This window comes from Pristiophorus japonicus, chromosome 12, assembly GCF_044704955.1.
Source record: "Pristiophorus japonicus isolate sPriJap1 chromosome 12, sPriJap1.hap1, whole genome shotgun sequence".
Lineage (NCBI taxonomy): Eukaryota > Metazoa > Chordata > Chondrichthyes > Pristiophoridae > Pristiophorus > Pristiophorus japonicus.
Genome location: NC_091988.1, coordinates 174,073,303 through 174,086,342, shown reverse-complemented (window position 1 = coordinate 174,086,342; position 13,040 = coordinate 174,073,303). Strand labels below are relative to the sequence as shown.

Below are 13,040 nucleotides of genomic sequence, written 5' to 3'. Positions count from 1 at the left end.
GTGCCGCTGGAACGGCTTTATCGCTTCTTGCATTTCCACTGGGACACTGGACCAGCTCCTGTGAAGCACACAGCTTTTGACAAGGGATAATAAGGGATCCTGGTTTTGATCTGCCGGGCAGTCTCAAATGCTTCCATAACCATGGCTAGATCTGCGAGCTGCGCCATATCCACCCCCATGGTGGGCAATGACAGCCTACTGAGAGCATCGGCACAGTTTTTCTGTGCCTGGCCCTGTGGTGGATGGTGTAGTTGTATGCGGACAACGTGAACGCCCATCTCTGGATGCAGGCCGATGCGTTGGTATTTATCCCTTTACTCTCGGAAAACAGGGATATAAGTGGCTTATGGTCAGTTTCCAATTCAAATTTTAGCCCAAACAGGTATTGATGCATTTTCTTTATCCCATAAACACACGCTAACGCTTCTTTTTCAATCATGCTGTAGGCTCTCTCAGCCTTAGACAGACTCCTGGATGCATAAGCAACCGGTTGCATTTTCCCGAAATCAATGGCTTGTTGCAATACACACCCGACGCCATATGACGACGCATCATATGCTAGTACCAAATGCTTACGTGGATTATACAACACAAGCAATTTGTTTGGGCACAACAATTTTCTCGCTTTTACAAAGGCATTTTCTTGGCTTTTGCCCCAAACCCATTCGCCCCCTTTTCGTAGTAAGATATGTAGTGGTTCTAGCAGTGTGCTGAGACCCGGTAAGAAGTTACGAAAGTAGTTCAAGAGTCCCAGAAACGACTGCAGCTCCGTCACGTTCTGTGGCCTCGGTGCTTTCTCGATTGCCCCTGTCTTCATGTTAGTTGGCCTGATGCCTTCCGCTGCAATTCTCCTTTCCAAGAATTCCACTTCAGGTACCAGGAAAACGCACTTCGAACGTTTTAACCTGAGCCCCACACGGTTGAGTCGACTAAGAACCTCCTCCAGGTTCTGCAGGTACTCAACTGTGTTCCGACCTGTGACCAAGATGTCGTCCTGCAAGACCACGGTGTGTAGGACTGACTTCAGTAAACTTTGCATGTTTCTCTGGAATATCGCCGCCGCTGATCGAATTCCCAACAGGCATCTGTTATAAACAAAAAGACCTTTGTGCGTGTTGATGCAGGTGAGGGCCTTCGATGATTCCACCAGTTCCTGCGTCATGTAGGCTGAAGTCAGATCCAGCTTCGTGAATGTCTTTCCTCCCGCCAGCGTTGCAAAGAGGTCGTCAGCCTTTGGTAGTGGGTATTGGTCCTGCAGGGAGAAACGATTGACAGTTACTTTGTAATCACCAGATTCTGACAGTGCTGTCTCCCTTGAGGACTGAGACAATAGGACTGGCTCACTCACTGAACTCGATTAGTGAAATGGTGCCCTCTCTTTGCAGCCGGCCTAGCTCGATCTCTACCCTTTCTCTCATCACGTACATTACTGCTCTCGTCTTGTGATGGATGGCTCGCGCCCCCAGAATTAGGTGGATCTGCACTTTTGCTCCTTGGAATTTCCCGATGCCTGGTTCAAACAGCGAATGAAATTTGTTTAAGATCTGGGCACACGAAATGTCGTCAGCGGGTGATAGCGCTCGGACGTCATCCCAATTCCAGCGTATCGTTCCCAACCAGCAGCGTGGGACCATCGCCCGGTACCACCCAGAGTGGTAGCTTGTGCACTGCTCCATCGTAGGAGACCTTTACGGTAGCACTGCTGATTACAGGAATCATTTCTTTACTGTAAGTTCTTAGTTTCGTGCGAACTAGAGTTAAGACTCGAGGGCTTGTTGCACCACAACCTTTCAAAGTCTTTTTGCCCATGATGGACTGGTTTGCGCCTGTGTCCAGCTCCATTGACACTGGGAGTCTATTTAGTTCAACATTCAGTATTATTAGGGGACAATTCGTGGTGACCCCATGTACCTCTGCCTCCTCCATCTGAGGCTCTGGTTCATCATGATCTTCCATGGATCTGTCCTCCTCTGCAACATGGTGGTTTGCAGGTTTAACAGGCTTTGCAGCTCGCCTGCACACTCGTTGGAGGTGTCCCATTGTTCCACAGTCCTTGCAAACGTACTCTTTGAATCGGCATGAATGGAAACGATGATCACCTCCCGCAGCGGCAACAAGGTGTTAATGGCCTTGCATTCATCACCCTTGATGGTGGACTCTGAGTCATCTGCGGATGTGCAGCTGTAGGTATGTGTGACCTGCCCTGTATGTTACGATTCGAAAACAACATCACTTTGTTCACAGTACTTTTAGCAGCACTTGTGTTTTGAGAGATTTGCTTCGTATTGTCACTGGTGGCAATGAATGCCTGGGCTATCGCTATAGTCTTACTCAAGGTTGGGGTCTCTACAGTCAAAAGTTTCCGAAGTATGGTTTTGTGGCCAATGCCAAGTACAAAAAAGTCTCTGAATATGTACTCCAAGTGTCCTTCAAATTCACAATGTCCTGCAAGGCGTCTTAGCTCGGCGACATAACTCACCACTTCCTGACCTTCAGACCTTTTGTAGGTGTAGAACCAGTACCTGGCCATCAGAACCCTTTTCTTTGGGTTCAAATGCTCTCGGACCAGTGTGCACAAATCATCGTACGACTTCTCTGTGGGTTTCGCTGGAGTGAGCAGATTCTTCATGAGACCATACGTTGGTGCCCCACAGACGATGAGGCGGATCGCCCTTCGTTTGGCAGTGCTCTCTTCCTCATCTCGCTCGTTGGCCACGAAGTATTGGTCGAGTCGCTCCACAAGTTTCCCAATCATCTCCCTCCAAGAATTTCTCCAGGATGCCCACTGTTCTCTGCATCTTTGGGTTCGCTATCTGTATCTCGTCGCCAGTTGTTGTGTATGGAGAAAGAGTCAGACTGAACACTGTGAGCTCAAAGTAAAGTGTGACCTTAGTCTTTTATTGCATGTCTCCAGAGTGCCTCTCCAACCTGTGAAGCCTCCTTAAATACCTGTGCTCCCAAGGGATTAGGGATCCCTTGGGACTCCAGGGGATGAGCCCTCTGGTGGTTGTACAGAGTAAATACAAGTCAACATATATAACAGGGGCCACCTGACATGAACAGCTCCTTGGCAGGGCCCCAGCCCGCCTGACATGAACAGCTCCTTGGCGGGGCCCCAGCCCGCCCGATGACCTACTCGGTGGAGCCCTGGCTCACCCGATGACCTTCTCGACAGGGCCCCAGCCCGCCCGATGACCTACTTGGCGGGGTCCTGCCGAGGAGCTGTTCGCATCGAGCGGGGCCTTGCCAAGTAGTTGATTGGTGGGCTGGCAAGGGGGCCCTGAGGTAAGGGCAGTGGTGGTGAGGCGAGTGGGGCAAATCCAGGAGGCAAAAAGGAAAGAAGGTGGGATACAAATGGTAGACTGTAGCGCATTATGAAGTTGTTCCAATTTCTTCTGCAGATCTCAATTGGTTTGAATGCTTTCCTCAAGCTGTTGACATAGAAACTGAATGGCTGTCAGCTCCATCTGCAAGGCTTGAATGCAGCTGTACAGAAATATAGTAAAGAAGCAGCGTCATGGGAAACAAAGAGAACAAGATCTAAACCGAGCTCCTCATACAGGTGCAGTGCCTGCCCCCGCCATCACCCCCCACACTCCACCTCCCCCTTTCTGACGTTCTGAAATCTGGAAATACCCAAACCTGAGCTCGGGTATTTCAGAATTCGTGATGTCAGAAAGCAAATCGAATGTTCGTAAAAGCCTGGAATCTGGAACGGCCTCAGTCCTGAGGGTTCCGGATTTTAGGCACTGCACCTGTATCATCGTTTTTTTTTTAAATTGTATTATTTTAAAAATCTAAGGATTTTCTATCATGGAATAGAAGGAATGAGATTCCACTCTTATAAAATTAGTTTTTCAGGGCCAGAGAGGTTGTTCAGTAGTAATTCTGCCTTAGTACGCAGTTAAAAACTCTTACAACTCATTCAACAAGGCTTGACTTTTTCAATGGTTTTTACAGTGAAAATAGTGCATAAAAATTTGAAGTTCAGATCAACTCACTGATAATGTGTTGATTGCAGCTGTAAAGACTGCAACAAAGCACCGTGTGGAGGATCAGGGTATAACTGGCAGTGACTTCTGGATTTCCACATATAACTACGCCTGTGCAGACGCCAGGTGTTGCTGTCAGTTTTACACAGTAATGACACTTGATGAGGCCACACACTATCTGTCGCATTTGTCAAATAGTCATGTACAGGTCAAAAACTTTTCGGAGCAAAATATCGATATTTTTACTCTTTTTGCCGAGATCCTAATGCGTGATTTAAAAACAGAAATCGAATCTGCATTAGGTTTTTGCATGATTCAGCATGTGATCATGTTATCAGATGTAATTGAGAAAGGGTCAATTATGGCAGCTGGTTGTTCACCGTAGCTGTGCCCAAAGGGCATGTGCAATCAATGTAGTTACTTTTACAGCAAGCGGATAACTAACTAATGGAACACTTAAAATAAGGACAGTTTATAAAAGAAAAACAGCAAATTGATCAATTTAAAATCTGTGATTATGACAACAAATCACACTTAAAGTATGACTATACAGGTTGAACCTCCCTCATCCAGAACTCCCTTATCCGGAACCATTCCCTGCCACCAGGTGGCACATGTGCAGAACTCCAACATGAACAAATTGATGCCCTTCCTCGCTGCCGACTCCCGCAATCACTGGCCTGACCCCGCGGTCCACCCCCGCCACTACCCCGCCCTCCCCCATGATCTCTCTGCCACACTCCAAGCCAACCAGCCCCAATATCCCTGTGCTCAGTACATGTACCATCCAATTTAACGTGACCACCCCTCGTCTGAAAAAATCCCTCATCCAGAACAGGCCAGGTCCCGAGGGTTCTGTATAAGGGAGGTTCAACCTGTACATGAATGTTTGGCAAACGTGATCATGTGTATGTGGCCTCATCAAATGGCTTGTACATCATAAATGGGAGGACAGGCACACCAACATCACCATCCTCATCCAGGCTAACATCCCCAGCATTGAAGCACTGACCACACTCGACCAGCTCCGCTGGGCAGGCCACAGAGTTCGCATGCCAAACATGAGACTCCCAAAGCAAGTGCTCTATGCAGAGCTCCTTCACGGCAAACGAGCCAAAGGTGGGCAGTGGAAATGTTACAGGGACATCCTCAAAGCCTCCCTGATAAAGTGCGACATCCCCACTGACACCTGGGAGTCCCTGGCCAAAGAGCGCCCCTAGTGGAGAAAGTGCCTCCGGGAGGGCGCTGAGCACCTCGAGTCTCAACGCCGGGAGCGTGCAGAAATCAAGCGCAGGCAACAGAAAGGGCTTGCGGCAAACCAGTCCCACCCACCCCTTCCCTCAACGACTATCTGTCCCACCTGTGACAGGGTCTGTGGCTCTCGTATTGGACTGTTCAGCCACCAAAGAACTCCCTTCAGGAGTGGAAGCAAGTCTTCCTCGATCCAGAGGGACTGCCTAAGATGATGTTGACATCATAAATTAAAAGGTGATCTGTTTATTGATTTTTTTTTTAGCGATGTTAATAGAGGTTAGGGAATCATCTTGAACAGCACATTTATTATTTCCCAAGTAATTCTTCATGTTACATCCTTGAATCGGGCTGTTCTTTAAAATCACTAACAGTAAAACCTCTTCGTTTTGGCTAAATCGAAGTCGATAACCGTATGAATAATTTAAAACCAGGCCACTCGCACTTCAGATACAGATTCTACTCCCGATGTCTTACTTCAGAGGCTGCTTTAAGTGCGGAGCGTGAAGATCTCAAGGAAATCACGATTTGATAAGATTGGTTTCGTGCGTCCGATCGTCCCCTAGTGTGCAGCTGAAATACTGCATTCAGAGGACGTTGCAGGCGTTGCACTCGGAAAACGCCTTTTGTAAAGGTATTAAGTACTTGCATTTTTTTACAGATGCAGAGCAAAACTTGCTATCCGCGTGCCGGGCGAGATCAAACAGCTTGAAAGGGGAGGCGGCACCCTGGACTAAAAGAAAAGTGAGGGGGTCAGACAACCTCAAGCTGAACGTTGCTCGGCAGTTGACAGGCAGGCTGCAAGTTTTACCTTTGTAATACTTCAAAAGCTCGGCAGCGCTGACACTGTGGTAACCTCCCCGGGCCCCACCCGGGGGAAAAAACGTGTCTGACGCTTTCAAATGATATAACTTGCACAGAATTTCAGCTTCATCATTCTGTTCTGAGCGGAACACAGAAGAGAATCTGCCACCAAGCTGTTCTTTGAAATTGCACTCGGCTAATGAAGTCCAGTTGCTTGCCAAGGGTACAGTGTTTGAAGCACATTACTGCATTTAAGATTAAGGTGTAACTGTAATCATCTGTTCATAATTTATAATAACTTATTTATTTACAAGTGTACTATATATGTGTGTTTTCAGCCAAAAAGAGCTGCATTGTCGTTACGTTTATTAATACTGTGTTACCCCCAGGTCAGGCTGCACCATGGATATTGACACAGTCTGCGGACACTACAGATATTTTAATGACTCTCTTGATGAAAATTACACGATTCTTCTTGATTACTGGTCTGACAATGTCACCGATCTCACATTGGAACGGTCAACAACGATCAAAATCACCATCATCGTGGTCTATCTGTTTGTCTGCATAGTGGGACTGGTGGGCAACTGTCTGGTAATGTACGTTATCGTCAGGTAAGGCTTGGATTTTTCATGTTATACTGCTGTATGTGCATTTCAACACAAAGAAAGCTTGTAAAGGCAAAAGACAACTTAGCTGTTGTGGTTACTGCCTTGGAGCGCCCTCCTACGGGAACCGGACTGAACTCAGCCTCCAAATCCATAAATCCCTCAATTTGTAATGTGAAATACTGTATAATACGTAATTCAACTATTTCACAAACTGTCGCCCAGACAGTTTGATTTTGCAGTCAGATCCATGTGTGATAAATTTTACTTAACAATAAGTTGGGGAAGGACTTCCATTTTACGAGAGATTTAGCTCCATCAGGATTATTACCCGAATTGACCGCCACCGATCCGATTTTTATCTTGTATGCATTTTGGAATGCAAGATTTTACTGTATTCATGTTATGCTCTTTTAGGAGTTTCAATACATTTACTGAAGCTAATCGATTGTTACAGAGTAGGGGAAATGCGATATTCCCACTCGAACGTTTGGGGTTTGTGAATGGTTTAATTGTGTAAAATTCTGTTTTTACGTAGTACCACACGGTCAGAACTAAGATGCATCCCATTGCATTGTTTCCCAAAATAATGCTGGCGTTTACTGCATTTGCCTGTCTATGGGTATCGGTACACGTCGGTGTTACAGGGGAATATGGCAGTTTTGCAGGGAGATAGAGGGTGCAAGCGTTTAATTTCAAATTCTAATTAGTTTCACATTGTTTGACAATTGCTTTGAGCCTAATAGACATCAAATATAACCAGTCTCCAAATAAATTACGTTATGCTGTCAAATATTTTTAAGTTTGCTTATGCATTGTAGGTAATGGACTCGTCAATTTTCTGAGCAATAGATACATACACATTAATACATTGTATTTTACACCAGTTCTTTCCCATGCACCACCCTACACACGGCAATGTGCCTGACTGTTGTAGAATATTAGCTCCTTTTTTTCGTGTGAAGATTAGAATCCAAGTATAAACTCCCCAGTGTTGATATTTTCTCCTGGACAATTCTTCTGCCTGCAAATAACTGATTACATTTGTCTTCAGTCAAAGCATTATAATATATTTGTCCTACAGTTCCTATACAATTTAGTTATAATAATACAATGTCTTGTGTATTTTTTATTTTTTTATACTACAAAACTGACATTATCTCCCCCTCCATTGTGAAGGATGAGTCCAATATTTTTACATCCACTCTAATGTAACAAATGTGAAGTAATGGAGGGGCCGGGGGCAGAATCTTCTTTTTCCTCACTTGCCAACAGCCAAAAAACATGCTCCTAAGTAGATCCACACTGTGGTAATCAATGTTCTTCTATCCCCTCCCCTCCCCCACTCTTTCAGTAAATGTCTTAAGCAGGAGCAAATGTCAGTATTTTCTTGAAACAAATAGGAGTAAGTTCTTGTTTTGACACAAAATGGGTTAAACAAGTATCATTTCTTTTTCCCCAGACTTTGTAACATACGCTCAGGAGCACTTTAATTGGCACAGAATGATCAATGCAAATTCAGAATTGTTGGAGCCATGGACGTAGGCAGCACATTTACATTGTACACAGTCCTTCCATATGTTGCCCGACCCTGCCGACTCAGTTGTGCATCCTGGGGGGTGGGAGTAGGTAAACCCTCCCCTGATGTTTATGTTTAAATGGCAAATTCAAGCTACATTTGAAATAATTTTTCCCCTTTCCGATTGATAGATTTTTAATCTAAAAACACAGAAAAATGAATTACACTTGGGTTTAATCTACATTCAACAGACCATCACTGCCCTAAGATGTACTTGAGTTGTAACTCTGTCCCTTCACTGATGCATTCTCCTATCCATTTGTGAATATATTCTATCCTCTGACTTTTCCAGAGACATTTTTTCCCCTTTTCAAACACGAACTCTCATCCTCCTTCACTGAAGCATTTTCTGCTCTCCCTTTCACAGACAGACTCTCTCCTCCCTACACAGAGACACCCAGCAATAACCTGCATTTACAGAGGCAATTTTCCGCATTACATAGACACTTCCTCCTTCATAGATGCAATCTTTCTCCTTCCTAAAGTGCTCAGCATCCTTTATTGATACTTCCACTCCACTTCACTGAAGCTATCTCCTCTCCCCTCCACAACGGCTGTCTCCCCTCCCCTCTCTTTCACAGAGACTGTCTCCCATTCACATAGAATATCCAGCCCATTCACAGCAGTGATCTCCTTATACTACTTCTACACAGACACTCCCCCTTCACACAGACCCTCTCCCCCTTCACACAGACACTCTCCCCTTCACACAGACACTCTCCCCCTTCACACACTTCCTCTCCCCTTCACACAGACACTCTCCCCTTCACACAGACCCTCTCCCCTTCACACAGACCCTCTCCCCTTCACACAGACCCTCTCCCCTTCACACTGACCCTCTCCCCTTCACACAGACCCTCTCCCGTTCACACAGACCCTCTCCCCTTCACACAGACCCTCTCCCCTTCACACAGACCCTCTCCTCTTCACAAAGACCCATCACCCCCTTCACACAGACCCTCTCCCCTTCACACAGACCCTCTCCCCTTCACACAGACCCACTCCCCCTTTACACAGACCCACTCCCCCTTCACACAGACCCTCTCCCCTTCACACAGACCCTCTCCCCTTTACACAGACCCTCTCCCCGTCACACAGACCCTCTCCCCTTCACACAGACTCTCCCCCAATTCACACAAACTCTCTCCCCCTTCACACAGACTCTCTCCCCCTTCACACAGACCCTCTCCCCTTCACACAGACCCTCTCCCCTTCACACAGACCGTCTCCCCTTCACACAGACACTCTCCCCCTTCACACAGACCCTCTCTAACTTCACACAGATCCTCTCCCCCTTCACACAGACCCTCTCCCCCTTCACACAGACCCACTCCCCCTTCACACAGACCCACTCACCTTTCACACAGACCCTCTCCCCTTCACACAGACTCTCTCCCCTTCACACAGACCCTCTCACCTTCACACAGACCCTCTCCCCTTCACACAGACACTCTCCCCTTCACACAAACCCTCTCCCCTTCACACAGACCCTCTCCCCTTCACACAGACAGTCTCCCCTTCACACAGACCCTCTCCCCTTCACACAGACAATCTCCCCTTCACACAGACAATCTCCCCTTCACACAGACCCTCTCCCCTTTACACAGACCCACTCCCCCTTCACACAGACACTCTCCCCTTCACACAGACAATCTCCCCTTCACACAGACCCTCTCCCCTTTACACAGACCCACTCCCCCTTCACACAGACCCTCACCCTCTTCACACAGAACCTCTCCCCTTCATACAGACCCTCTCCCCTTCACACAGACCCTCTCCTCTTCACACAGACCCATCACCCCCTTCACACAGACCCTCTCCCCTTCACACAGACCCTCTCCCCTTCACACAGACACTCTCCCCTTCACACAGATCCTCTCCCCTTCACACAGACCCTCTTCCCCTTCACAAAGACACTCTCCCCTTCACACAGACCCTCTCCCCCTTCACACAGACCCTCTCCCCCTTCACACAGACCCACTCCCCCTTCACACAGACCCACTCCCCCTTCACACAGACCCTCTCCCCTTCACACAGACCCACTCTCCCTTCACACAGACCCTCTCCCCTTCACACAGACCCACTCCCCCTTCACACAGACACTCTCCCCTTCACACAGACCCTCTCCCCTTCACACAAACCCACTCCCCTTCATAAAGACCCTCTCGCCTTCACACAGACTCTCTCCCCCTTCACACAGACCCTCCACTTCACACAGACCCACTCCCCCTTCACACAGACCCTCTCCCCTTCACAAAGATCCTCTCCCCTTCACACAGACCCTCTCCCCTTCACACAGACACTCTCCCCTTCACACAGACACTCTCCCCCTTCACACAGACCCTCTCAAACTTCACACAGACCCTCTCCCCTTCACACAGACCTTCTCCCCCTTCACACAGACCCACTCCCCCTTTACACAGACCCACTCCCCCTTCACACAGATCCTCTCCCCTTCACACTGACCCTCTCCCCTTCACACAGACCCTCTACCCTTCACACGGACCCTCTCCACTTCACACAAACCCTCTCCCCTTCACACAGACCCTCTCCTCTTCACACAGACCCTCTCCCCTTCACACAGACACTCTCCCCCTTCACACAGACCCTCTCAAACTTCACACAGACCCTCTCCCCTTCACACAGACCTTCTCCCCCTTCACACAGACCCACTCCCCCTTTACACAGGTCCACTTCCCCTTCACACAGACCCTCTCCCCTTCACACAGACCCTCTCCCCTTCACACAGACCCACTCCCCCTTCACACAGACCATCTCCCCTTCACACAGACACGCTCCCCTTCACACAAACCCTCCCCTTCACACAGACCCTCTCCCCTTCACACAGACCCTCTCCGCTTCACACAGACCCTCTCCCCTTCACACAGACCCTCTCCCCCTTCACACAGACCCTCTCAAACCTCATACAGACCCTCTCCCCCTTCACACAGACCCTCTCCCCCTTCATACAGACCCACTCCCACTTCACACAGACCCACTCCCCCTTCACACAGACCCTCTCTCCTTCACACAGACCCTCTCCCCTTCACACAGACCCACTCCCCTTCACACAGACCCTCTCCCCTTCACACAGACCCTCTCCCCTTCACGCAGACCCTCTTCCCTTCACACAGACCCTCTCCCCTTCACACAGACCCTCTCCCCTTCATACAGACCCTCTCCCCTTCACACAAACCCTCTCCCCTTCACACAGACCCTCTCCCCTTCACACAGACCCTCTCCCCTTCACACAGACCCTGTTCCCTTCACACAGACCCTCTCCCCCTTCACACAGACCCTCTCCCCTTCACACAGACTCTCTCCCCCTTCACACAGACCCTCTCCCCTTCACACAGACCCACAGCCCCTTCACACAGACACTCTCCCCTTCACACAGACCCTCTCCCCTTCACACAAACCCACTCCCCTTCACACAGACCCTCTCCCCGTCACACAGACACTGTCCCCTTCACACAGACCCTCTCCCATTCACACAGACCCTCTCCCCTTCACACAGACCCACTGCCCCTTCACACAGACCCTCTCCCCTTCACACAGACCCTCTCCCCCTCACACATATACATTCCCATTCACACAGACACTGTCTCCTTCAAACAGACCCACACCCCCTTCACACAGACTCTCTCCCCCTTCACACAGACCCTCTCCCCTTCACACAGACCCACTCCCCCTTCACACAGACCCTCTCCCCCTTCACACAGACCCTCTCCCCATCACACAGACCCTCTCCCCCTTCACACAGACACTCTCCCTTCACAAAGACCCTCTCCCCCTTCACACAGACCCTCTCCTGCTTCATACAGACCCTCTCCCCTTCACACAGACTCCCTCCCCTTCACACAGACCCTCTCCCCTTCACACAGACCCTCTACCCCTTCACACAGACTCTCTCCACCTTCACACAGACCCTCTCCCCTTCACACAGACCCTCTCCCCTTCACAAAGACCCTCTCCCCTTCACACAGACCCACTCCACCTTCACACAGACCCTCTCCCCTTCACACAGACCCACTCCCCCTTCACACAGACTCTCCCCCTTTCACACAAACTCCCCCTTCACACAGACTCTCTCCCCCTTCACACAGACCCTCTCCACTTCACACAGAACCTCTCCACTTCACACAGACACTCTCCCCCTTCACACAGACACTCCCCTTCACACAGACCCTCTCCCCTTCACACAGACCCTCTCCCCTTCACACAGACCCTCTCCCCTTCACACAGACCCACTCCCCTTCACACAGACCCTCTCCCCTTCACACAGACCCTCTCCCCTTCACGCAGACCCTCTCCCCTTCACACAGACCCTCTCCCCTTCACACAGACCCTGTCCCCTTCACACAGACCCTCTCCCCCTTCACACAGACCCTCTCCCCTTCACACAGACTCTCTCCCCTTCACATAGACCCTCTCCCCCTTCACACAGACTCTCTCCCCCTTCACACAGATCCTCTCCCCTTCACACAGACCCACAGCCCCTTCACACAGACACTCTCCCCTTCACACAGACCCTCTCGCCTTCACACAAACCCACTCCCCTTCACACAAACCCTCTCCCCGTCACACAGACACTGTCCCCTTCACACAGACCCTCTCCCATTCACACAGACCCTCTCCCCTTCACACAGACCCACTCCCCCTTCACACAGACCCTCTCCCCCTTCACACAGATCCTCTCCCATTCACACAGACCCTCTCCCCGTCACAAAGACCCTCTCCCCCTTCACACATATACTGTCCCCTTCACACAGACACTGTCTCCTTCAAACAGACCCACACCCCCTT

General features: G+C 49.4%; 1 protein-coding gene across 1 annotated transcript in view; it reads left to right on the top strand.

Moving 5' to 3' along the window:
* The first annotated feature begins 6,252 nt into the window (after positions 1-6,252).
* The window catches only part of oprl1 (opiate receptor-like 1), a 96,736-nt gene continuing 89,948 nt past the window's right edge, over positions 6,253-13,040 (top strand). The window contains exons 1-2 of the mRNA XM_070895073.1: positions 6,253-6,270; positions 6,437-6,661. Of these exons, the coding sequence (XP_070751174.1) occupies positions 6,450-6,661 (212 nt within the window). The 5' untranslated portion in view covers positions 6,253-6,270; positions 6,437-6,449. The remainder of the gene's footprint in view (positions 6,271-6,436; positions 6,662-13,040) is intronic.